Here is a 23,030-nt window from a genome sequence, read left to right as displayed (position 1 = left end):
CTTATAATGACTGAAAGCGTTTTTAGAAAAATATTTTTGTGTTCCATAAACACTTTGAAGTGCTTCCTGAAAACATTTTAATTGTTTTTTCAAAACTCACTTGTATTTTTGTTTATAATTACTTTTAATAACATTTCAATAAAACAACTTTCAGTCATTTTGAAAACTCTTTCAAATAAAATTTTAACATAATAATATGACATGCATGGGTATAATTTAATAAAGTAATTAATGCATGACTTCCAATTTCTCTTAGGCTTGAGTGATTATTATCATAAACAAAATCATTTGATTCCTTTATATTTTTTTAATAAACCATTTCTTGTCATCAATAAAATGTCATCATTTAATGATCACCAAAAAGTTCCTTCACATTGTAAGTAATGAAAATCTTTGTCCTTGGATACCACATAAAACGCATCCCTGTAAAGTTGTCGTATTCCATGTCTGCCTCTGATGTCACAATACCGGCAGGCGATCGACAGCAACATTTGAAGAAGTCAAGAGGTGATTGAACAATGTAAAATTTTGAACTTTTATACACGTTTCTTTGTGCTAATAGTTGCTATATATGTAAAGATATAATATATATATATATATATACTATTATATGTCTCCACGTTGGGGTTCCTAAGCCAATCCTGGAGGACCAGTTGGCAGCTAGGATTGAAGGCTATTGATTTCTATATGTCATCGTAGTCTGTTCTGGATCATAACTTACGAAGATAAGAAAACAGCATACAATAAGAAAGTTGATGTCGATGTTCTATAAAAAAATCAATTGACAATGTACCAAGTAACTTAACTTACTTATAAATTTATATAATGTTTCTTTTCTTATCAATCTATGATTCATTATTAACAATTTCTCTCACGTATAGCGAATTTTTAATCTTAACACGTGAACAATACAAATGAGATGTTGTAGATCATATGTGGTAGTTAAGTTTCCCACATAGAACAATCTACTTTGATACCATGAAGAAAATTAAAGTTCCAACATAAAATTAATTGGCAATATAAAAAGTGATTCAACTTACTTATAAACTCATACAAAGTCAATTTTCTCATCAATAACATACATCATTTAAATCAACGTTTAAGAAGTGTCACAAGAAGATATTTTTAGCTTAATATAATTGAAATTGGACCATTTTCATGCCACGTTCTTGTAACAAGAGCCGCCACCGGCCGACCGATGTGCTTGCTGTGTTTGCTCTTTTATGTTATAATTTAGTTGTTTTGGGTGGAAGATGGATCGTAGTAGCAATCACTAAGATCATCTCTAACCGAGAGCTGGTTAGAGGGCTTGTTTTAGTCTTCTGGTCCTCCAAGATATTAATATTTTAATGAACAGTACATAGTCATATTTACCTCCATCTCCAACCGAGGGCCAAAGGGCCAAACATAATTTATTATTTAAAACTACAACTTCAATTCAAATCCAATGACTAAGTGATGTCAGCCAGCCGTTAGATTTGAACCAAATTTTGTAAAATAAAAGTTATAGGAAAAAAAATTGAATTTTAAAAAAAATATGAACCAAATTTTGTAAAATAGAAGTTATAGGAAAAAAAAAATAGAATTTAAAAAAAATATGAAACAAATTTTGTAAAATAGAAGTTATAGGAAGTTATAGAAAAAAAAGCTTTAAAAAAAAAAATTGAATACAACGGCTAACTGACTCAGCTAGGCGTTGTATTCAAATTTTTCATATTATTCGTGTTGGTTATAACCGACACGATTGCAATTAATCAAAATTATTCATGTCAGTTATAATTAACACTATTGCGATAAACAAAATTATTCTTGTAGGTTATATCCGACAGTTTTAAGCAAAATTATGCCCAGCCCAGGGCTGGCTGGTTGGAAGGGGACAGCCCCTTGGCCCTTTCAGATTCCGTGAGGCTCACGAGCCTTCTGGCCTAGCCCTCGGAGAGGACAAATGGTGGGAGGCAGCAAGTTCATACGGATCCGATGGTAAGCCCATATCTGACAGGGACGCAGCAAACAACCAGTATTCCAAGGGAACAGGTGGAAGGAGTGGACTTGTTCAATAGGATGGGATTGAAGAGAAGCGCAAACGAAGGAAGTGGCAGCAGAGCCCAAAGGCCACTTAAAAAGATAAGGAGACAATTGACACAAGGGGGAGAGTGGTGAGGGGAGATAGTAGAACCCATGATGCTGAGCCTCGGGGGTCGACAGTTGCTCAGGTTAGTGACATTGGTGTAATTGGGGAGGAAAATCTGCTAGAGGTATCGGTACAGGTAGAAAATATATGGCCTCACCTTGAGGATATTGTGGAAAATGAGACAACAAGGAGACAGAGATTAGCACATAATGATGGTGGCCGTGGCAGATGGCCCAAAACAACCGCAAGTCAACCATGATACACTTGATCTGGAACTGTCGTGGTCTAGAGTCAGACACGGTAGTTCGAGCCTTACATGGGCTCATTAGAAGACGTCAACCCTTTGTGGTGTTTTTATCTGAGACTAAAATGAAAAACCACATTATAAGTGGTGTGCGAAGAAGAATGGGGTTTGTGAATGGTTGGGATGTATCGAAGTCAGTGTTTCTTAATATATGAATGAATGATGTTTTCATGAATTCAAACTAATTGAAATTGCCTTTCTAATTTCAATGGCAAAACATTTGTCCCCGCATCGATGACAAAAGTTCTAATCTTCCTTTTTCTATTTAGTGTCGAACTTATTGCATATGGTGGTTAATTTGCTTGTGGTTTTCAGAGGGTTCTGGTTATTTCATGATTTCATCTCCATCTCTAGCATCTCTAGGAATAAATTGCCCAAATGGCCTTTTTTAATTATGCCAGTCTTGCACTTTTTCGTCATTCCAATTCTGATGAACTATGTAATATATATATATATATATATATATATATATATATGAATGGCATCTCAACTAGCTTAAATAATTGTCATTTGGAACTATATGATCACAGTTTAGTAATATTCATATTTAGTATCTCAAAAATAGCGAGTTCGCAATCAATTTGTTCCTTCACCCCATTAATATAAGTATAAAAAAAAATGACTCAAATCGTGAGTTGTTATAGTGTTTTGGTGTTGTTCTAAGCAAGTGAGATTTTACGGTGACCAAAGCATTAAGCAAGGGAGCCACCAATTGCCTAAACACCACAAACTTATACTCTTTTATGGCCTTTGGGCTTGTATTTCAATCTTTGCCTATGATACGGTGCATATCTCAAATTTTAAAGTGGTCTAGAAGCTTAATTAGAATGAAGTATGATTCTTTCTCCTTCTATTACCATTTCTTTTGCTTCTGAAAAAGATGATAGGGTTTTGATGCACTTTTAAAGTAACCGGAATTGATGGGAAAACTTTAGTCAGCTGTCATTTCATTTGTGTCCTGATGGATAAACAAAATGGAATGAAGAGAGCTACTTTAATTAATCTATTAAGTCAAATTAGATCGCAACCAAGATTTTGGCTTTGAAATCACTGCTCACTCTTTGCCCTCTTTTCAAGCATTCATCAATAATTTGTTCTTTTCAGGGTCTCCTATATGTGGTATCAGTCCATATTTGGTTACCCGAAGCTCATGTTGAAGCACATATCGCAGGATTCATAATCTTGGCAGGAATTCCTTTAAGATACGGTGTTTATATACGCTCACATATATGGATATGTGTTTTAGAGAATTAACGCAGGGTACAAGAATTTGAACTTCTCTATCGAAAACCCTAGTTGATTTTTCGGACTTACGAATTAGGTCCCCCAGATCACAGGAACATATATATAACAATACTTCAAAAGAAATTACACAACAAAAGAAGACCATATATTACAGAGTTACATGTGGACTATTACAGCAGTTTATGTGTAACATTAAAGAATGAACTGAATATTGTCATCAAGATATTGTACAACATATATATATATATATATATATATATATATGCTTCTAAAAGAATTAATGATATATAGGACATGAATCATCTATAAATAGAAGAATTTTTCCTGCTGGGATCATGTACGTGGTGATGGCTGATCAGCAGCAGTACTGCCGGTTGGCAAGTCGGAGATGACAGCAAGAATCCGGTTAATGCTAGCAGAACGAATGGGCCGAAAGCTGTTGAGTGACCTCAATTTGTTCCTGGAGAAGAGGCTGGACGAACTTGAAAGGATCAGATAAACCAAAGCTTGAACTACCACAAATATAGCAACCTTCATCAATGTATTATTTACCAACGCCAAGGAAGTGATCTCAACATCCATTGTTTTCCTTTTAATTTCCTTTCCAAGTCAAGTAGTTGCAGAAAAGTTTGAGAGAAGGCTTGCAATGAATACAATTTGCTCAATTATATGCTATATATAAGAGGAGAAAAAGCAAGAAAGCAGCAGCCATGAAGCCGCCTCCTAATTCTTGACCTTTTTTAGGCCAATCAGCTGAGAGGTTGTTAGTTGACCACACATGCTTAATTATACGTAATTATATAATAAAATTAGCCAGTGGCATCGACTTGGCTGCACAGGACTTTCAAGTTTCAAAGGGCCTTGCTTCTTTCCTCTTTCCCCTTTTTTTCGCATAGATTGTTCAGTGACATTTACACCGTTACTTAGTATTACTAATCTCACTTTTTATAAAATGCATGTATTTATTTATTAATGTTACATTACAAACTTGAAATATCAATTATATAGTCATTTCATATTGTAACATCTAAATTAGTAATACCATGTTATAGTGTGACTATATCACATTAATTTTTCTTGAAAATAATTAGAATTGGTTTCTGTTTTAATCTTATAAATGCCACTATTATATGTGTCTATAAAGATAATGAGGGCTAGGGTTTTGGAAGTTCATGAGTTGGTGGCTTCGCTACTTTATTAAACAACTAAAAGTAGAAAACCAAAACGTCATCAAACATGAGATAAATATGAACCCAAATTTGTTGAATTGCGGAGGCTGATGTGGCCCTGACAATACATGCATATCACTTTGATCATGATTTGTAACGTACAAATATGCTTTTAGATTAGAAAAAGAAGCAACAGGTTTCTTCTACACATGGTGTTTGCTTTATAACTAATCTACTGTGGCTTATACCAAAAGAAAGACATTGTTCTCGTTGCAGAAATTATTACTAACAATTCCAATAAGAAACCAAATTAGTTGACGAAAAAGTAAAAAAATTGCAACGAAGCTGTATATTATAGCTGCATGGTTGTTGGAGAAGTGCCCTTACTAAAAATTAAAGTGGTTGATTTCTAATGTATAGTAGTCCACCCATTTAATCGTATTTAAAAGAAGCTAATCAACCACATGATCATGGTGAGTTTTACAAAAAATGTGACCAAGGCAAATTGCCTAAAACTTAAGAAATGGGAATGGGAAGACCAACTGTGTAATTTGAGAGCAATAGTTCAAATATGGGAATATATAATGAATAGTGTTATTCATACATCTCATTTTACATCTCACATTCTTGTTAATTTTTGTTCATTAATTTTCTTTAATTTACACGATACGATGGTTGGAACTTAAAACAAATATTTAAGAGATAAAAATAAATGTGTAAATAACACTATTCTATATAATTACAAGGATACAATACTACTGTACTGTACATGTTTTGATTGTACACAATATTCTGCTCCAATGGATTGAGTGCAGCCAATATATAACTTAAGAGTAAACAATCGTATATGTGTGAATGGGAATCAGCACGTGTCAACATGGTGTAGGCGCTAAGTTATGAGTCATCGATATTAGTATTACAGCGCTGTCAATGGTTGCCTTAGAGCAAGGCACGTTTTGCCGACTGTCTGCATGTAAGACACATGTCAATCACGTTGCAAACTTGAAAAGGTTTATAGCATGCATTAATCTTTCTCAGCAGTCAGCATCACAAACTTCGAAAGAACAGCAATCTTACAGTTATAACTCAAAGAATTTACGTATCGCTCAGTGTCGAAAGCAAAAAATGGCGTCCCACAGACAGACCTACCGAGCTGGTGAAGCCAAGGGCCAAGCTCAGGTATACATTGACATGAGAGTTTAGCTACATTTGATGACATATATTGACATTACTCTCGGTTTAGCTTTTAGCACATCGAATTTGAGTATTTGAAGTTTTGTAGGCAGTGGCAGAAACTAAATTAGGAAGAGTAGGAATGTTAAACTGTCACATTTTAGGTTATGTTGTTTATGTTGTAAAATTGTTGGATATGTCATTTCAATCTAATTTATATCATTGTCGTCTAAACAGATTGACATGTTATCATTACATTTTGAATAATGTTGATGCACTTCCCGTTCTTTTTTTTCATCCAGGAAAAGACAAATCAGATGATGGACACAATTGGGCAGAAGGCCCAAGAAGTAAAGGACAAGACCCACGAGACAGCCCAGGCAGCCCAGGAGAGAGCAAAGGGTGCAACTCAAACAACTAGAGACAAGGGCCAAGAGAAGGGAAAAGTTACGAAGGCAAAGGCACGGCAGAGCAAGGAGGCGACCGAGGAGAAGGCCTCGGAGGTAGGTCAAAAGGCCAAAGACACCTCGGACGCTGGCAAGGAGAAGTCGGAGGGGTTCGTCCAGCAGACCGGAGAGAAAGTGAAAAACATGGCACAGACTACTGCTGATGCTGTCAAGAATACGTTTGGCATGGCAAAGGACGATGAGGAAGACGACGTTGTTTACTCTAGGAAGGAGAGGGACTAGTTGACATTGTCTTATGTTGGTTTACTGTCTGTTTCTTCAGTATGTTGTGTGTGTGTGTGTGTGTGTGTTTTAGTGTGTTTGTTATGTCGCTGTCAGGGCAAGTATTTGAAGTCCTGTGCTTCCCTCTCTATGTGAGATGGGGATGGGGTTGTTGTTGCACTTGGTTTTATAGTGTTGTAGGAATCAGATTGTAATTTTCAGTAACATATGAAATGCAATCTGCCGAATAATTTCTGTTAATTTACTCCACTATGTAGCTTTTTCATTTTATTCTGATTCGTTACTTTCATCTGTTTTTAAAATATACAAGTCTTATTCATCCTAAACGAAAGCATAATAGATTTGTTTCTAGCTTAAAAGTTAAGATGATTACTAACTGGGAATTTTATTTTGATTCATTTATTCTTTTTTTATACTTAATTATCTTTTTTATCTTGAAAATTTGAATGTGCCTAACAAATATCTTGTACACCCAGTGAAAAAAAAAAAAAAGGAAACATAAATAGTCTAGTAATAGACAACTCTGGCCATCTCTTCCCCCCACAACAGTTCGGAAACTAGAACCATATCTCCCACCCACATTAAAAAGACCCAACAGAGTTCATGAAAATATTTTTTTGAATAATTCATTATAATATCAAAATTGTGTTTCTATACATATATCATACCCTTACTGGTTGGACCAATTAGATTCGACTGGTTGATAGTTTTGGCAGAATTTGGACATATTAATACTGCGTGGAAAAATGAGCTGTTGTGTGGCCTAGAAAGGAAAAGTGATGTGGTAGCAAGCATACAACATTGGAAATTGTTCACATGCATTTTATGTTCCAACATGGAGTTTGGCACAAAAGGGGAGCATATAGAAAGCAATGATGTAGTTGATAACTTTGCCGAATAAAATTCTGCTCCAGTTTATGATCATTACGAAGGCAATGAATATGTGGTTGAAGAGTCCCATGGACAACTTATAAAGAATGTAAAATTTCTTGCATTCTGCTTTCATGATTATATTTGGGATAAATTCATTGATCGTGCATTGGTTAAGAGAAAATTCTTGGATAAGGAACTTCCTTTTGCTCATTATTGGAGTTTTCTTTTCTTGTTCATGAGTATTTACTGTCTCCTAGAAGCAATAAGTTTGGAAGCCTATATGCATCACAAGGGGATCTGTCTATACATGATGGAAACAGAAAATATATTATGAATTTTGTGCTCTTTGCAATGTTGTATGAATTGTGATTATCTTACTAAAATATCTACTATGGGAAACATTTGATGGGCATCCGAAAGATCGAGGAAGACCAAATGAAATTTGAGGACAAATTTTTTCAAGAAAGGGAGAATGATGCGGTAGCAAGCATACAACCTTGGAAATTGCTCACATGCATTGGGATTGGAATAATAATGGCAGTGCACTTTTAATTACTTAGAAATTTGTTAAGTCTATTTAGAATATGGTGAGAGTCTTTTAGGAAGTTGTAATTCATTGATTTATGCTTCCTTTAAATTATGATGTAATACAATCATTTGGAAGACTGGAATGAATTAAAATATATTTGTCTTGTGCATTTGAAGTAAGTGTTTCCTCCTTCTAAAATCAAGCATTTGGCTTGGTCGTGTGAACAAACCATGATTAGTAACACGAGTGAGTTCTGTTGGCCCTGGTTGAGTGATTCCAGGTTAATTCCCCCAATCATTTGGTTTGTCTTGAATCAAAAAGGTTGGGAGAGAGATAGTGACGACTGACATCTTTGGGGTTTTTATTGTGCGTGGTTGGGGAGGTGGTTGTGGAGGGTTGTGAATAGATAGAAATTGGGGATGGTTCAGGTTTGGAGAGATGGGATGGTCGAAGTTTTCTAGTGTTGGAATTTTTATTATATTTTTTGGCTGATAAAAGAAATTAACGTATTTATTTATTATTGGTGACACATAATTTGTGTTACTAATTTAGTTTTAAAAAATTGGTCTACGTAGAATTACCCACTTACCTAATAGAGGTGAAGTTAAAAATATTATTTTTAACTTAGTTCTCTGTAATAAAATTGTATAATGCAGATAACTGTATTAGCAATGGAGCATGAAAATTTCAAAAATGTATCATTGGAAAATGAGAGACACATAATTTTTAAGGGCCAGTGCATACATGTATGTAGTGCTCACTTTGATATTTCTTCTTTCTAAATAAATCATATAAATACAAACAATACATCAAATACTTACTCTTTATAAGCCGCATGGAATCATACCAGGGCAGTTGGTTGTGGAGTCCATGGCTGAGTACTTAGCAAAGAAGAAGAGTGTTTTTTAACATTTTTTTAATGACCTTGTCAAAACAACATCGTTTTGAGCCAGCAGATTGGTTCCAGATAGTTAAAAAAACTACTATTGCATAGTCGGCTACCTGTGGAACTCTTAATTGATTGATTTCTCAGTGAACTGGGCATGAAAACCAAACGGTGCCGATGCTAGATGACACAAAGACAAGACACGCGCATCACTACTGTCTTGACTGCTAGTGTGCCTTTGGACATTTCTTTTCTAAAATGATATTTAAATATAAGGAAAACTAATAAAAAGAACTTGAAAATTTTGAGTTTTAATAATAAGGACAAAATAAAAGGTAAGTGAATAGTATGAAGATTGATTTTTTAATATAAAAATATGATTTTTCGTTAAAATGAACAGTACCGTGGACTTTTCGTTAAAACTCCCTTAAATATACTACATGCATGGCAGCATGTGAAATTAGATGAGAGAGAATAGGTAAATGTACCATATGCGAGTTTGCATAGAACGAATTTACTATTTGTCGTAGCATCCTTAGATTATCAATACAAAATAAATAGTTGTTTAGATATATTTTACATATAGTATTGTGTTAGTGGCTCAATACTCTACAATGACGACAAATTGGTCCACCTCTTAAGTAGTTGTACTTAATCATGCATGCGGAAGTCGTATTCTCTTTGTTTGGTGGTCCAGGCAAAGGATGAAACCCACCCTAGGTCTCAAACCACGTATATAATATTAGAATTAGATGGCTCTCTCGCATTAAAAGAAAGCCATTTATGCATCGATCTGATCACAAGGTGCCGTACAGAGCCCGGGAGTAGATGAAACATCTATTCTTAGTCGCAGTCCCGTTTGATCGCTCGTAATAAATAAAGAAAATTAATAAAAAGAATTTTAAAACTTTAAATTTTAATCAAAATGACATAAAAATATTGTAAATAAATAGCATCATGAATGATTTTATAGAATAAAATATTATTTTCGTTAAAAATAAACAATACCAAAACGTTTCGTTAAAACTCGCTAATAAATCTTTTATGATATTATGTTTGCATGCAAACATCTAAATACTAAATTAAATACTAGCACTACGAAATTTCTTCACTTTATATCCAAATGTGAGAACATGTGTGTCTGTTGAACTAGCTGACAAATAGTTGGGTTCAGCTGATTCGATGGGGTTAACAGGTTTCACTCGTTAACACAAGCTCCCGTCTCTCTCGTTCATGGCGTCACCAACAAAACCACAACAGACCAAAGCAGTAGCAACCCAAACACGCCATAACCCACTTGCTACACTCCACCACCTCCAATCTCCTCACCCTTTTAACCTCCCCCAAAATGACGCTGTTGTTGGCCACGACCCGCTGACGGCAATCCGCGCCGCGCACTTCCTCCCCAACTTGCTGAAACCTCTTGCTTTCCAGCCCGACTCCAAACCCTCCGCCATGAAGGTCTTCGCATCCTCGCCCGAGTCGACCTCCGGTTTTTGCGAACCGACTCTTCTGATCTCGCTGCTTCAATGGAGTTTCAAGTTCCCGATTTTTCATTTCCTAAATCTAATTCTGATCGTTTTTTTTTTTTTTTTTCCGTTCTCACACTAGAACTGGATTAGTACCAAGTTTTCCCAAAATCAGAGCAATTTTTTATGTTTTTATGATAATTGTGAATGAGGGTTTCGATTCTGGTTCGTTTGGTGCATTTTGGATCGACGAAAAGGAGCATGTTGGCTATGTAATCGGGTTATAATTCAATATTAAATCTTTTTAGGATTTTTATCGTAAACAGTTTCTGAAATTGATCCTCATTATCAAAATAACTCATGAAATTAAAAATCAATCAATATAGTTCTCGAAAATAGGTGTCGCAAATTAATGTCGTCCTTTCGTCAATTTTCTATTAAAAATTCTGTTAAATGCTGATGTGGCACATAAATAGGCCTTACAAGATTTATAGGTTTTTATCATAAATAGGTCCACAAGATTTTCGGGTTTTTATTATAAATGGTCCTTGAAATTGACCCACACCATTAAGATGATTCCTGAAATTGACTCACACCATCAATATTGTCCCTGAAGTTGTAAATCAATCAATGTAATCCTTAAAAATAGATGTCGCAAATCAATATGATCATTTAGCCACAATTTTGTAAAATAATTTGTTATGTGCTGATATGGATTTAATAGTTAATTAAAAAAGTTGTCTAAATACCTTTTTGCACAATGAAATTTTATTTTATTTTTTTTATAGTAGGGCATTACTCCGAAAAGAGTTCCATTCTATAAATTCTCAAATGTACAAGGCTTAACCAATGCCTAAGAGGGCGTGTGGAAATGGTTTTCAACCAAAAATGGACGCACCTCAATTATAACCTCATTATCTCAAGGTTTACCTCTTCGTTCTTTGCATCACCAGACCACCAGGGAAGTGTTTAACAAGCTCTCCAAGATTAAGATTGTGAGGATGTTGATGGCCTAAATGTTAACGGTGATATCTCAGAAGTCATTGCCAATGGGCCAAGCCATCACCAAATGTGATCTCGATCCAGGTTCAATTCGGTGAAAGGTGTTGAACTGTGTAAAGATGGATGTATTGAGATTTTTTTTAGAGAATAGAGAACGAATGAGGTATAGAAATGAGGATTGGGATCATAGATGATTGCAAGATTGGGTTTTGGGTTGACAATTTTTTTATTAACTATTAAATTATTAAGCCTATTTAATGTCGCGGGTCAATTTTAATGACCATTTTGATGTCATGGGTCAATTTCAAGGACCATTTATATGTCACGGGTCAATTTCAAGGGCCATTTGTGAGAAAAAATGATTTATGGAGCCCATTATGTGTCACATCAGTATTTAACAGATTTTTTAACATAATTGTGACGAAATGACCATATTGATTTGCGACATTTATTTTCAGGAATCACATTGATTAATTTTCATTTATTTTCAGGAATCACATTGATTAATTTTCAACTTTAAGGACAATTTTCATAATTAGGATCAATTTCAGAGACCATTTGCAATAAAAACCTTTTTTTTTTAATATAAAGATGTTGCCTTTGAATTCTTTAATGGGTGATTATGGGTTTTTGTGAATTCACCCAATATCATATGTTAACTAATGGATAAAAATGACAATTCTAACCGTTAAACCATATAACCGTGGATAACTGTCCGAATGGATTAGATTTGGATATGAAAATTCAGGTATGGTTTGGATATGGGGAAAAACCGTGAACTTTATTCGGTTATGGTTTTGGATATGGTTATAGGGGTCTCCAATCCGTATCCGTCCCCGAATCCGACCCGAATATTATATATATATAATTTTATTCAATTTATCGAACCCTCCTTATACTAGTTCATCACGCATGCATCAAACCCATACTATCTTTATTATGCATCAAACATTACGCATGGGGCATACCAACAACCTCATCAATTCAATACTCTTATTGTTATACTCAACCAAATTAATTCATTGAATCATTTTATATATCAATTATCAAATGTTACAAGTTTATTTGATTCATCTCTTTTCAAAAGTCTTACTGTCAAGAAATTGGTGCATGTTATCATGAACAACTTCAAATATATTGTTATATTTTTTGTAATTAGATGTTGCTATTTAATGATGGAATTAGTAACTACTAAAATTTATAATGCGTCAATTGGATGAATATAATTTTTTTTTTTTTTTGACGAAGATGGATATAATCGATAACCGATTGAAAATTCGTTACCCGGTAGATATGGTTATGGATAATCTTCGATGGTTAATTTGTAGTTATGGATATGGTTAATTTTCGTGATTATGGAGATGAATATAGCATTTCTATCTCCAAACTGAACCATTGCCATCCCTACTAATGAATTGCTAACCGGTGACTCATTATTAACTCAACCTATTAAGTTTTAACCGTTAATTAAATTTTGTGGGTAAATTGAGTCGTATTAACGGGTTATGTTCATCTTAATTACCAGCTCGATATTGAACGTTGTACGGGTATAGCATATGTACCATATAGATAAAAAAATGTTAAAATCCAACTCAGACTTTAATTGTTTATGAGTGGAGGGGCCGAAATAAACATTTTAAACGTTAAACACAATAAAATAAGGTGTTTCTTCATCTCATAACATGTATAGTAAATTATTGTATATATGTCGGATTCTCGTCGAAAAAGACATCCAAAAGCTTATATTTGTTCGAAATTGTAAAGTAGGTACTCCACATGTTTTGACATTTGGGGCCTAAATAGTAAAATGCCTTAAGAGTTGCTAATAGTTCAGGTCATATCTAGGCTTCAAACAATAACAAAAGAACAAGCATATAATCCAACTAACGCAAAGTGATATTCTAGAAGAATAGTCACTACTAGGACTTTCATAGCACGAGTACGTTGTTATAGTTACATGTGTTAATAATACAATAACATGTATACATTTATCTTTATATGTTTCAGTTTAATTTATAATGTCATGATGACGGTGTAGTCGTTCTTAGGTTGATTTAGTATTCTAGGGTGGTGTGTTTGTAATATTACAACAAACATTACAAGTGACTATACCATTACAACACACTGCATGTGCATAAGGCCTTTCTCTATCTTTAATTTATACGTAGCATTAGTTGGCCTTGTAATTTATGTAATGGTTATTTTATTGACACCACACAATGTTATAAATACACGCCACTTTTTAAAATTTTCGTTAGACTTTCTCTTTTACCTTCGTTTAAATTTGATTACAAAAAAACAGTCTTAACGAAACATTCTTGGGACTGTTCATTTTTAATGTTAAAGACATTTTTACTCTAAAAAATTACTCATGGTACAATTCACTTACAACACATTTTTGTCATTTTGGTTAAAATTCAAAGTTTTCAAACTCTTTTAATTAATTTTCCTAAAAACACCCCCAACATCCATCAATGCACCACCCTATTCCCTTGTCAGTAGCCAAACATGCACCGCTATTAACGAATTTCATTGATCTCAATAGTTCAATTGTTACAAGTAGTCTTGAATATTTTATGTACCCAAACATATGCTTCTATACAAGAATCATTTCTCTAATTGTTTTCCTTTGCCCCAGCCATCAAGTAGACATCCTTAATTTCGACGTTTGAAAATGCAAATTCTACAAGCTATTAATGGTTCAGCAGAACGAGAGAGAAGGAGGAGGAGGGAATGGAGTGGCTAGCATGAACCGACGATGCCGTCGATGAAAGTGGTGGAGGGTGAGTGAGATGTCAGTTAGGTGAAATTGTATTTGAGATTTTTTATTTTTTATTTTTAATTGGTGGGATGGCTTCAATACAAGTAGGATTAAAATTGAAATTTGAAAAAATAATTTTGAGTATATGTAGCTTTCCTTGCTAGGGAAAGGGACCATAGGGACTTTTAAGACCCTATAGATAAAGCCTGCTACAGCATGGCCATCGTTCAATATTTTAGATGAATAATTCATTTTATGTTATTGTTTTTGTCGAATAATGAGGTGTATTCATTGTGATCATAATAAAACAAATTTTTATTTAATTTAGTTAATTTTTGTCGTGTTTTTTCATTTATTCAATCCCATGATCAAAAATTAATAAAATTAACATATTGAAGCACATTTTGTTAATCATTTTCCACAGAACGTATACAAAGAGAAATTTTTAGCTTTTAACATACATAATTCATTATTTATATAAGAATACGTGATGTTTCATATCGTGTGACGATTACGTTAAAAAATCTCACGTATGCAAGATCTGTGTCTGCGTGCATACGTGTCCTTGTGGGACCCTTTTTCTTGGTGAACTAAACAGTTTTGCTTTGAAGACAAAAGGAAAAGAAGATAATCGGTTAAAATACTTGGTGGGAAATTCAGTTTAAAAGTTAGCTCACCTTCTCTGTTCTTTTAAGATCTCTTCTGACCAGAGACACAGAGTGAAAAGAGGAGAAAGAGACAGAACAGAGAGAGTTTGAGTCGGAGTCCGATTAAAATCGGGTCATTTGGGTGGGTCCGGATGGAGGAAAACTCGGAAACTAGCGGTGTGAAAACGCCGCTCTTCACACCGCTGTTGGGGAGCGGTGGACGCAGTCGCCGACTGAGTCGAAGAAACTCGTACGACTTACTCAGAAACGACTTCATTTCGAGGCTCCCTGACAAAGTCCGTACCGGTGTCGACCACGAGTCTCCGGACAGCATTGACTTCTCTAGTACCTCCGCCTTGAGCCGAGGTCTCTCCCTCTTTCATTGTGTTGGGCAACTAAGAAAATGTAGAAAAGAAATTTTGTCATTCGTTTGGAAATGTTAATGCTTTGGGAAAAAGTTTTCTTTTTTTGTCGTTTCTTTCAGTCTGTGAGGAACCCAAGAGAAGGTTTGGTATTTGGTTTTAAGATGATTATGTTTGATTTATTTTCCTTCATTTTCTCAGCAACCAAACAAACAGAGTAGTACAATTTGATCTTGAAGCTACTGTTGTAATTGGAATTGTTTTTGTGTGTGTGAGTTTATTTGGTTTGTTTCAAACAATTTGTTGATCCTGGAAGTTCTGTAAATTGTAGGAGAGAAGGAGTACTATGCAGCCCAATTTGAAACACTTAAATCCTTTGAGGAGGTTGACGCTGTGGTGGCAGCCGACCGCATCGATGATGAAGATCTCGAAGAACAAGCACAACATGAAAGAGCAATGAAGATTTCCAACTATGCCAATATTATTCTCTTGGGGCTTAAGGTACTTAATTTGTCGTAAGACCTCGGGTTCAGAAGTACATGCTTTTAATCACTTGAGCTACAAGGTCATATCAAAAAATTATTTTAAATGAATGAATTATGACACAAGTTATGTGAGATGAAAAGAATATGCAGGATGCTTAAAAAATCTTTCCTTTTTTTTTTTTTTTGGTGATAGCATACGCCGTATATGTTGAGACAGATCTACGTTTTGTCTGCAATTTCATGTTTGCATTTTACTAATTTAAGATAATAATTTTGGAATGTGTAGATCTATGCTACTGTAAAGAGTGGATCGATAGCCATTGCTGCATCGACTCTAGATTCTTTGCTCGATCTCATGGCTGGTGGAATACTTTGGTTCACTCACCTCGCAATGAAGAACGTCAATATCTATAAATATCCTATCGGAAAATTGAGGGTGCAGCCTGTTGGCATAATCATCTTTGCTGCTGTCATGGCTACCCTCGGTGCGTCATTACAGCTTTTCTTTCCCTTAGCGCATCTGTTGTTTTTCCTCGCTCTCTTGTCTTGCTTTATATTGCTCAGCTTCTTTGCCAGATGAATTTGTCCTATATCTTCCTTTAGCTTCCATTTTGTTTGTTGAAGAACATGTGAGAAGATCATGAGAAACATCTGATAATCGAATCTAACTCGAACCTCAAAATTTTCAGAACTTGATCAGATGTTCTTCTTTCACCAACATTTTAAGATAAGTGTCAATTGATGTTAGTTAAAATCTAAGCAAATTAAACAACTAATTCATTGAATTTTTATAATATGTGAGTGATGGTTTTCTATGACGAATGGATCAGTAGTCAAAGTTTATGGTTTATATATCTTTTTTGTCAGTGTAAAGTGAAGAAAAATTATTGTGTGCTCAACGACACTTTACTCTGCAGGAAAAAAATAGTAATTGTGAGATGAATACTATTTAGTCCTAGGAAAGTTCTTGGTAGTATACCAGTGTACATGATGTAAGTACACGAAAGAACGAACTTTAGAGTCACAACAGTAAGAAAAAGGTATGAAGTTAGGCTTGCAGAAATTTTTTAATTAAACCGGACCATGCTGCATACATAAAACTTCAAACCAGCTGAAATTTTATGCCCTTCTGCTTCATTACAGGGTTTCAGGTATTCATCCAGGCTTTAGAACAACTAATTACCGGTAACGCCACTGAAAAGATGTCCTCCGAGCAATTGGTGTGGTTGTCCGCTATCATGATATTTGCCACCGTGGTAAAGCTTGCACTCTGGTTATACTGCAGGACCTCAGGGAACAAGATTGTCCGTGCCTACGCGAAGGTTTTCCCTTCTTTCTTTTCAACAAGTTTTGTTTTTTCTTACGGGATCTCAGTTCTATTTTTTCATGTTATATGACTTCTTTTAATGCAATTACCAGGATCACTATTTTGATGTGGTAACAAACGTAGTAGGATTAGTGGCTGCTGTTCTTGCTGATAAGTTTTTGTGGTGGATTGATCCTGCTGGTGCTATTATCCTTGCTGTATACACGATTACAAATTGGTCCGGAACTGTTCTAGAAAATGCAGGTGCTTTTTCTAGATTTTCTTCACTGACTTTTGGTCTCACAAAAATCTAGTTTTCCGTCATGCTACCTTTGTGTAAAGAGGTTAAAATCACACAAAGAGGTTAAACACAATGACTAATAATTCAAAGCATGCATGCATAATGTCATAAGCAATTAAATAAAGACTACATATTCATGCTAAGGCTCAAGGCATCGCCCTAGCAAACATAAATTAGTTACGAACAACCATATAACAAAACAAATTTTATTGAAATAGAAAAGGGATAGAAAACACCTTGGAAATAAACTTGAATCGTCAATCCAAAATAGTGCGTGCGTTCTCTCTAAAAACGCTAAAAAGCCTTATTTATACCACTAGAAAATAAAACCCTATTTAGAAAGGGTCTTAGAATAATACTAGTAACCAAATAAATTAGGAAACATAATCCTAATCAAATATGGAAAATCTGCCCACCCACAAATCAGCCACGTTTATGGACTTCCAGGGCTCCAAAACAGACCCGAAATGACTTGAATTAAAGCTTGAGATGTCCCGAACATAATTGCTGAAGGCCTTGAACACAAAAGACACCATTTTGGACGTCAAAAAGCCCAAAGAAGCCCCAAAACGTCAGTTTGGCAGCACTGCGCATTGCTCTTTTATTTATTCGCCATAAATAAACCGCTTGGTAGAAAAATCTGAAACTTTGATAGGAACAATTTAACAGACTCACGAACATCCTTCAATTGGAATCACTCCAAAATTCATCTGTTTGATTACTTTTTGCTCCAAAGGAAGTCGAATGTCCTATATTTAAAATATATAACAAATTATCAAAATCTAACAAAATAACCAATAAATTAATACTAAGATTATGGTAAAATATATGATATAACATGGACTCATCACTACCTTTGCGTGATTTACTAGTTGTGTGGTCATTCTTGTATCTCAACTCAGATACCAGTTTGGAACCTTTTCCTCCAGTTTTCTTGCTTGCTTTGATATATTTGTTAGGGCCAATCTAAGGAGATATATATGGTTGCATTTACTACTTTTCATAATGTTTGTCACAGACGTGATGGCGAAAGAGTAAAAGAAAAAAAGAAAAAGAAGTTCTGGCATCGTATCAGCCGAGTTTTGCACATCTTATTGAAAGGAGTTGACATTATCCTTGACATTTTAGTATCTCCCTAATGTTTTGTACTTAACATGGGATCTCAATCATGCAGTTTCCCTCGTGGGACAATCAGCGTCTCCGGAATTCCTACAAAAACTGACGTACCTTACCATAATGCACCCTCAAGTGAAGCGTATTGACACAGTTCGTGCTTACACATTTGGTGTTCTTTATTTTGTAGAGGTTAGTCATATTACTGGCAATTTCGATGTTATAATTTCATCAGAGAAAACTTGTCGAGTGACCTTACAAATCGCTGAGTTCAACCTTATAATCTGCAGACTGCATTCTATGAATCTATATCAAGAAATAGATTGAAAACTTTTATATATAATTTTATTAACAAGAACTTATATATTTGTTAAAACAGGTTGACATTGAACTCCCGGAGGATTTGCCCTTGAAAGAGGCGCATGTCATTGGAGAGACCCTCCAGATAAAGCTCGAGAAACTTCCTGAAGTTGAGCGAGCATTTGTTCACCTTGACTTCGAATGTGATCACAAACCGGAGCATTCTGTACTTGTCAAGCTTCCGAACAGTCAGCCCTGATTCACGATGTCACAGTTTTCCATACCAAGGAGGCAAATGGCGCTGTGGGAAGCCTTTTAACTGTCTTCTGCAAAGGTCAATCCTAAGTGTTTGAGTTCATTTGTTGGAAGATGAAGCTGTATCTGCAGTAATCTATTTACTTTCTTGCCGGAAATGATTTCCTCTTTCGACCAGATAAGTTTAATAACGGAGGATAAACTGGAGACCGCACGCCCTTTACATTATGGCTCGATAACTTATTGTGGCCTGCACGAGCAGTTTAGTCTTCTAGGAAAGAAAATCGAGTGGTAGCTCTGTTTTTCTTTCTTTTGCCTTAGTCCTTTTTGCCATATAAGCTTTGTATACGAACAAACAAACGCAAGTCAGATTTAAGAGTTTCTTGTTCGTCGGTTGATGTTTCTTATGTCTGTAAACTTCTTATTTGTTTCGCTGCGTGTAGAGAAAAGAAAATGTCTGCAGAATAAACGATCTGTAACTGCAGGATCTGTTATATATATGGAGATGTAATCAAATACACATCCGTTAAGCGTATATAGTGAAAATTGAACGGTCACAATGCCAGAAATCAACTCTCTTGCATGGAGGTCACGGTGATGCAGAACAACTCTCTTATGAATTTGGCAAAAGCCGGCCATTGTACATCTTATCGAGCAACTGCCGGGCATCAGGCCTACGGAGAAGACCTTTGTTGTTCGGTACACCAGTCCCTAAACACACCGGACATACAAGTTTCCCCCGTCCTGTTTACAACAACAAAAAATTACTCTTCAAAGAGAATGCTTAACCATACAGTGCTCCTTTGTTTTACAACTCTGTACTTTTGTTTACACAATCCAAATTGAAATTTCGCCTTCAAGGAAACACTTAGCCAGTTCGAAATGTTCAAACAAACAACTGTAAGCGTGAAGCAATCTTGGAGCTCATGGAACCACTATATGGTGAAAGAGTAGTATGAATATCAGTGACGAGTACATACCGTAACAGTTTGGACATTCTGTGAACTCGTACACGTCTTTAGCCCGTTTTCTGTTGAGAGCTTTCCATTTTCCTGTACCACCACACATATCACCTATATAAAAAAGCAAATCAAACTCTCGTGGACGAAGGGGATACCATAAATAACATAAAATCTTAAAATTTCAAGGGAAAATGAAACTCAAGTGACATACATTTCTAGTTCTTTTTCAGTAGCACGCACGTTATGCTCCAAGTATGATATCTACATCTAAAACTCTTCATAAAACAGCTAATATATGAGAGGAAGAAGAAAATTTGTTCCTCCTTTACGAGCAAAAGCATCAACTCAAGGCGTGTTGAAGGGAATTTGTATCTTTGGTTTAAACTAGACATCGATTAGAACCATTGCTCTTTTAAGAAGGAAATCCACCAAAGAAAAATCAAAATTTGGAACAGTTTGGAAGCCAATTTGAACATTAAAGTCGGTTTTACCAATTTCATTTCTCTAATCAAGATATAAAGTGTCAACGTTATGCAGGTAAATATGTCAACATCATTTCAAATCCTGATTTCAGAAAAGAAACGATATACTTACAAAGCACAGCGCCACTTCCCCCACAATTCCGACAACTGGGTCTGTCGTTTCCATCCAGTGCAAGTGCCTTTGGAGCAGAAGTGGTTGCATAATTGCTTATCAAAGCAGCGGTTGAACATAGACATGTGAGACACAATCGCCGAGAGATTGAAACTTGAGGTTCCTGTGGCCACCGAACCTTTGTAAAAATCAATTACAAACAAATTTTACCATACTTTATAGCTAATCTGATAAGAAAGATAATTTTGTTTCAAAAGTTCCAATTGGTAAGAGTAATCTACACAAGTCGAATTCTCAGAAAACGAATATATCAAGCAAAGTTGAGGCCTTTTTGCAGCAGAGGAAATCATGGGAAAGACTGCCTTCAACAAAATACTAAAGATGTTAACTTTAAGCAAGTATAACCATTAAGAGCATGAATTCAGTTCTAGCCGCATTTTGAGAGGGGAGAATCATCAATGCATCAGTACACTATATACGAATGACATGAAGCCATAAACAATGGCCATAATTTCTTGGAATCAGGCATACCTTCAAACTTCAAAGTCAAATAAACTTATTGTAATCACTAATAAAAAAAACTAGATACTTAAATCTAATGAAAGATCCTTACCTTTGATGGTTTAGATGAGTTTTCTGCGTCCCCTGGACTGCTGCTCCCATTCTCAAGATTCGCTCTTGCACGAAACCCAACTGACTTCGAATTGACTGCCAAGTTTTGGACATACAAATGAAGCTAGTATCATTTTTCAACAATTAGTGACAAAAGATTCAAAGACATCAACATAATTTTCACATCAATCGTGCGCTGCATTACCGAATGAGTGTTAAAAGAAAAATGTTCACCGGCTACAACTTGAAAGCACAATTTCAGTACCATAAATCATCTCATCCTTTCCTTTCTTATGAAAGGGTACACGCTATCACCAGATATCGGGTTCTAGAGTTAAAATGGATCCCCAGAACCAGTCTGAGTGGAAGTAAAGACTTAAGATTTCATGACGTTGCCTTGACTGAATTCTAACATTATTTCAAGTTCTCAAATCGTTAATGCCGAAAAGGAAAACAAATCCCATGTAAAATTCTCTTCGTTTGGAAAATCGATAGAAACAGCCACCAGTAAACCCCTATTTGCTTAGGTCAATTTCGAACCTTTCCACCAGTAAACCCATCATTCATGAAAATTAGATGAACATTATGTCCTTTTTCTAATTCTTCCCGTAATTAAACTTAAACACCCCAAAAATGACACGACAACATTAGAGACAAAGCAAAACCAAGTAGACAACGATTAAATTTGGTAAAGTAAGCTGACTAGCAGAAAACTATGAGGTGAGTGACCGTTACGGCAGTTAATATCCACATATATAACGAGAAACAAGGAAGCAAGAACTCTGCAAATTGCGAAGGAAGAGATAAGGCAGAATAAGGCAAGTTACTTGGAATTACTATATGCATGGAAATTACGAGAAATTAGCAACTCTCAGCAAGTCCGTTAATGGGTACTCAAGTTTTAGAGAGAGAGAGAGAGAGAGAGAGAGAGAGAGAGAACTTACAGTGGGATGGAGGGGAGGATTTGGAGAGGCGTAGGGGGATGGCTGAGAGATGAGAGGAAGAAGAAGAAGCCATCATCCTCTCTCTCTGTATGTTTGTCTGTCTATGTGGTCTTAGCGGGACACTCCATATCCATCATCCATCCTCTCTCTCTCCATCTGGTTGCATACTAACACAGCGCGACTGGGTGGGACCCTATATCCCCCTCCTACCGGCTTTATATTATTGTCCCCCCTAGATATTAATGCATGAGAAAATTGAAGCAATAATCTTGAAATCTGGTCTAATTGGAGATTTGGTTTTTAAACTAAAAATTCATGAATGCTGGTCTTTAATTTGGTATAATGTGGAGCAAAGATCATTTTCGTTACTTTAAGGGGTTAAGGGGGCAAAAAATGAATAGAAGTTCTAACGAAGTTAACCAAAATGACTTTGCTCCCAATTATTACAAGTTCATGGACCAATACATAAGAAATTTTAGTTCAAGGACCAAAGCTCAAATTAAACTAAAGTTGACCATTGTTCCAGTTAATTTATTTGGAATTGTTATTAGCATTCCAAAAATCTCATTTTACACTCCTTACAAATGTATTTTTCTTTCTAATTATAGAAAATTTGGAATGCTAATAACAATTCCCAATTTATTTTTTATTTTTCTCCAACCACGTTTTCCATTCCTTTTTTCTAGCTCAATTAACAAGAACTTCTATTTTTCTTTGGTCAAAATTTTTTATAAGATTTGTTCATCATCAGAATTTGTCAAATAAAAGATCACTAAATCATGCATGCATCGCTCTACTAGCCCGAAAAAAGCGTGGAAAAGCGACTGAATTGTTCAAACCAGCTAAACCAAACTAATTTGAGCGATTTGATTTGATTTTTACTAGAGACTAGAGAGTAATTTTGAACCACATCAAACC

The 23,030-nt window shown here is 35.3% G+C and overlaps 3 protein-coding genes across 4 annotated transcripts; 2 read left to right on the top strand and 1 right to left on the bottom strand.

Annotated features, from left to right (window-relative positions):
• Nucleotides 1–5,974: 5,974 nt before the first annotated feature.
• Nucleotides 5,975–6,711, top strand: LOC137715018 (late embryogenesis abundant protein 2-like). Its single transcript, XM_068454219.1, has 2 exons — nucleotides 5,975–6,028; nucleotides 6,325–6,711. Exons 1-2 carry the CDS (start codon nucleotides 5,975–5,977, stop codon nucleotides 6,709–6,711), a joined length of 441 nt encoding a protein of 146 aa, XP_068310320.1.
• An 8,234-nt stretch (nucleotides 6,712–14,945) lies between these two features.
• Nucleotides 14,946–19,307, top strand: LOC137715345 (metal tolerance protein 4-like). The gene is made up of 7 exons (XM_068454637.1): nucleotides 14,946–15,244; nucleotides 15,572–15,741; nucleotides 16,012–16,210; nucleotides 16,869–17,047; nucleotides 17,145–17,295; nucleotides 18,507–18,637; nucleotides 18,825–19,307. Exons 1-7 carry the CDS (start codon nucleotides 15,031–15,033, stop codon nucleotides 19,002–19,004), a joined length of 1,224 nt encoding a protein of 407 aa, XP_068310738.1. The 5' UTR covers nucleotides 14,946–15,030; the 3' UTR covers nucleotides 19,005–19,307.
• A 149-nt stretch (nucleotides 19,308–19,456) lies between these two features.
• Nucleotides 19,457–22,282, bottom strand: LOC137715346 (protein PHOTOSYSTEM I ASSEMBLY 2, chloroplastic). Of its 2 annotated transcripts, none has more exons than XM_068454638.1 (5): nucleotides 22,113–22,282; nucleotides 21,170–21,264; nucleotides 20,557–20,734; nucleotides 19,981–20,073; nucleotides 19,457–19,744 (listed from the first exon to the last, which is right to left on the bottom strand). In XM_068454638.1, the coding sequence occupies exons 1-5, from the start codon at nucleotides 22,186–22,188 to the stop codon at nucleotides 19,614–19,616; spliced, it is 573 nt and encodes a 190-aa protein (XP_068310739.1). In that variant the 5' UTR covers nucleotides 22,189–22,282; the 3' UTR covers nucleotides 19,457–19,613. The 2 variants fall into 2 exon arrangements, with proteins under 2 accessions (XP_068310739.1, XP_068310740.1); XM_068454639.1 differs by having other exon boundaries at nucleotides 20,557–20,719; nucleotides 22,113–22,276.
• Nucleotides 22,283–23,030: the final 748 nt, after the last annotated feature.

Source organism: Pyrus communis, chromosome 14 (genome assembly GCF_963583255.1).
Source record: "Pyrus communis chromosome 14, drPyrComm1.1, whole genome shotgun sequence".
NCBI classification, from domain to species: domain Eukaryota; kingdom Viridiplantae; phylum Streptophyta; class Magnoliopsida; order Rosales; family Rosaceae; genus Pyrus; species Pyrus communis.
This window is presented reverse-complemented; position numbering and strand designations above follow the sequence as displayed.

Coding starts and splice junctions, on each gene's coding strand:
- LOC137715018 (XM_068454219.1), top strand. CDS start 5,975: ATGGCGTCCCACAGACAGACCTACCGAGCTGGTGAAGCCAAGGGCCAA. Junction 6,029..6,324: donor AAGCCAAGGGCCAAGCTCAG/GTATACATTGAC, acceptor TTTTTCATCCAG/GAAAAGACAAATCAGATGAT.
- LOC137715345 (XM_068454637.1), top strand. CDS start 15,031: ATGGAGGAAAACTCGGAAACTAGCGGTGTGAAAACGCCGCTCTTCACA. Junction 15,245..15,571: donor TACCTCCGCCTTGAGCCGAG/GTCTCTCCCTCT, acceptor TGTAAATTGTAG/GAGAGAAGGAGTACTATGCA. Junction 16,211..16,868: donor TGCTGTCATGGCTACCCTCG/GTGCGTCATTAC, acceptor GCTTCATTACAG/GGTTTCAGGTATTCATCCAG.
- LOC137715346 (XM_068454638.1), bottom strand. CDS start 22,188: ATGATGGCTTCTTCTTCTTCCTCTCATCTCTCAGCCATCCCCCTACGC. Junction 20,074..20,556: donor GGGAAGTGGCGCTGTGCTTT/GTAAGTATATCG, acceptor TTTTTTATATAG/GTGATATGTGTGGTGGTACA. Junction 19,745..19,980: donor AGAATGTCCAAACTGTTACG/GTATGTACTCGT, acceptor TGTTGTAAACAG/GACGGGGGAAACTTGTATGT.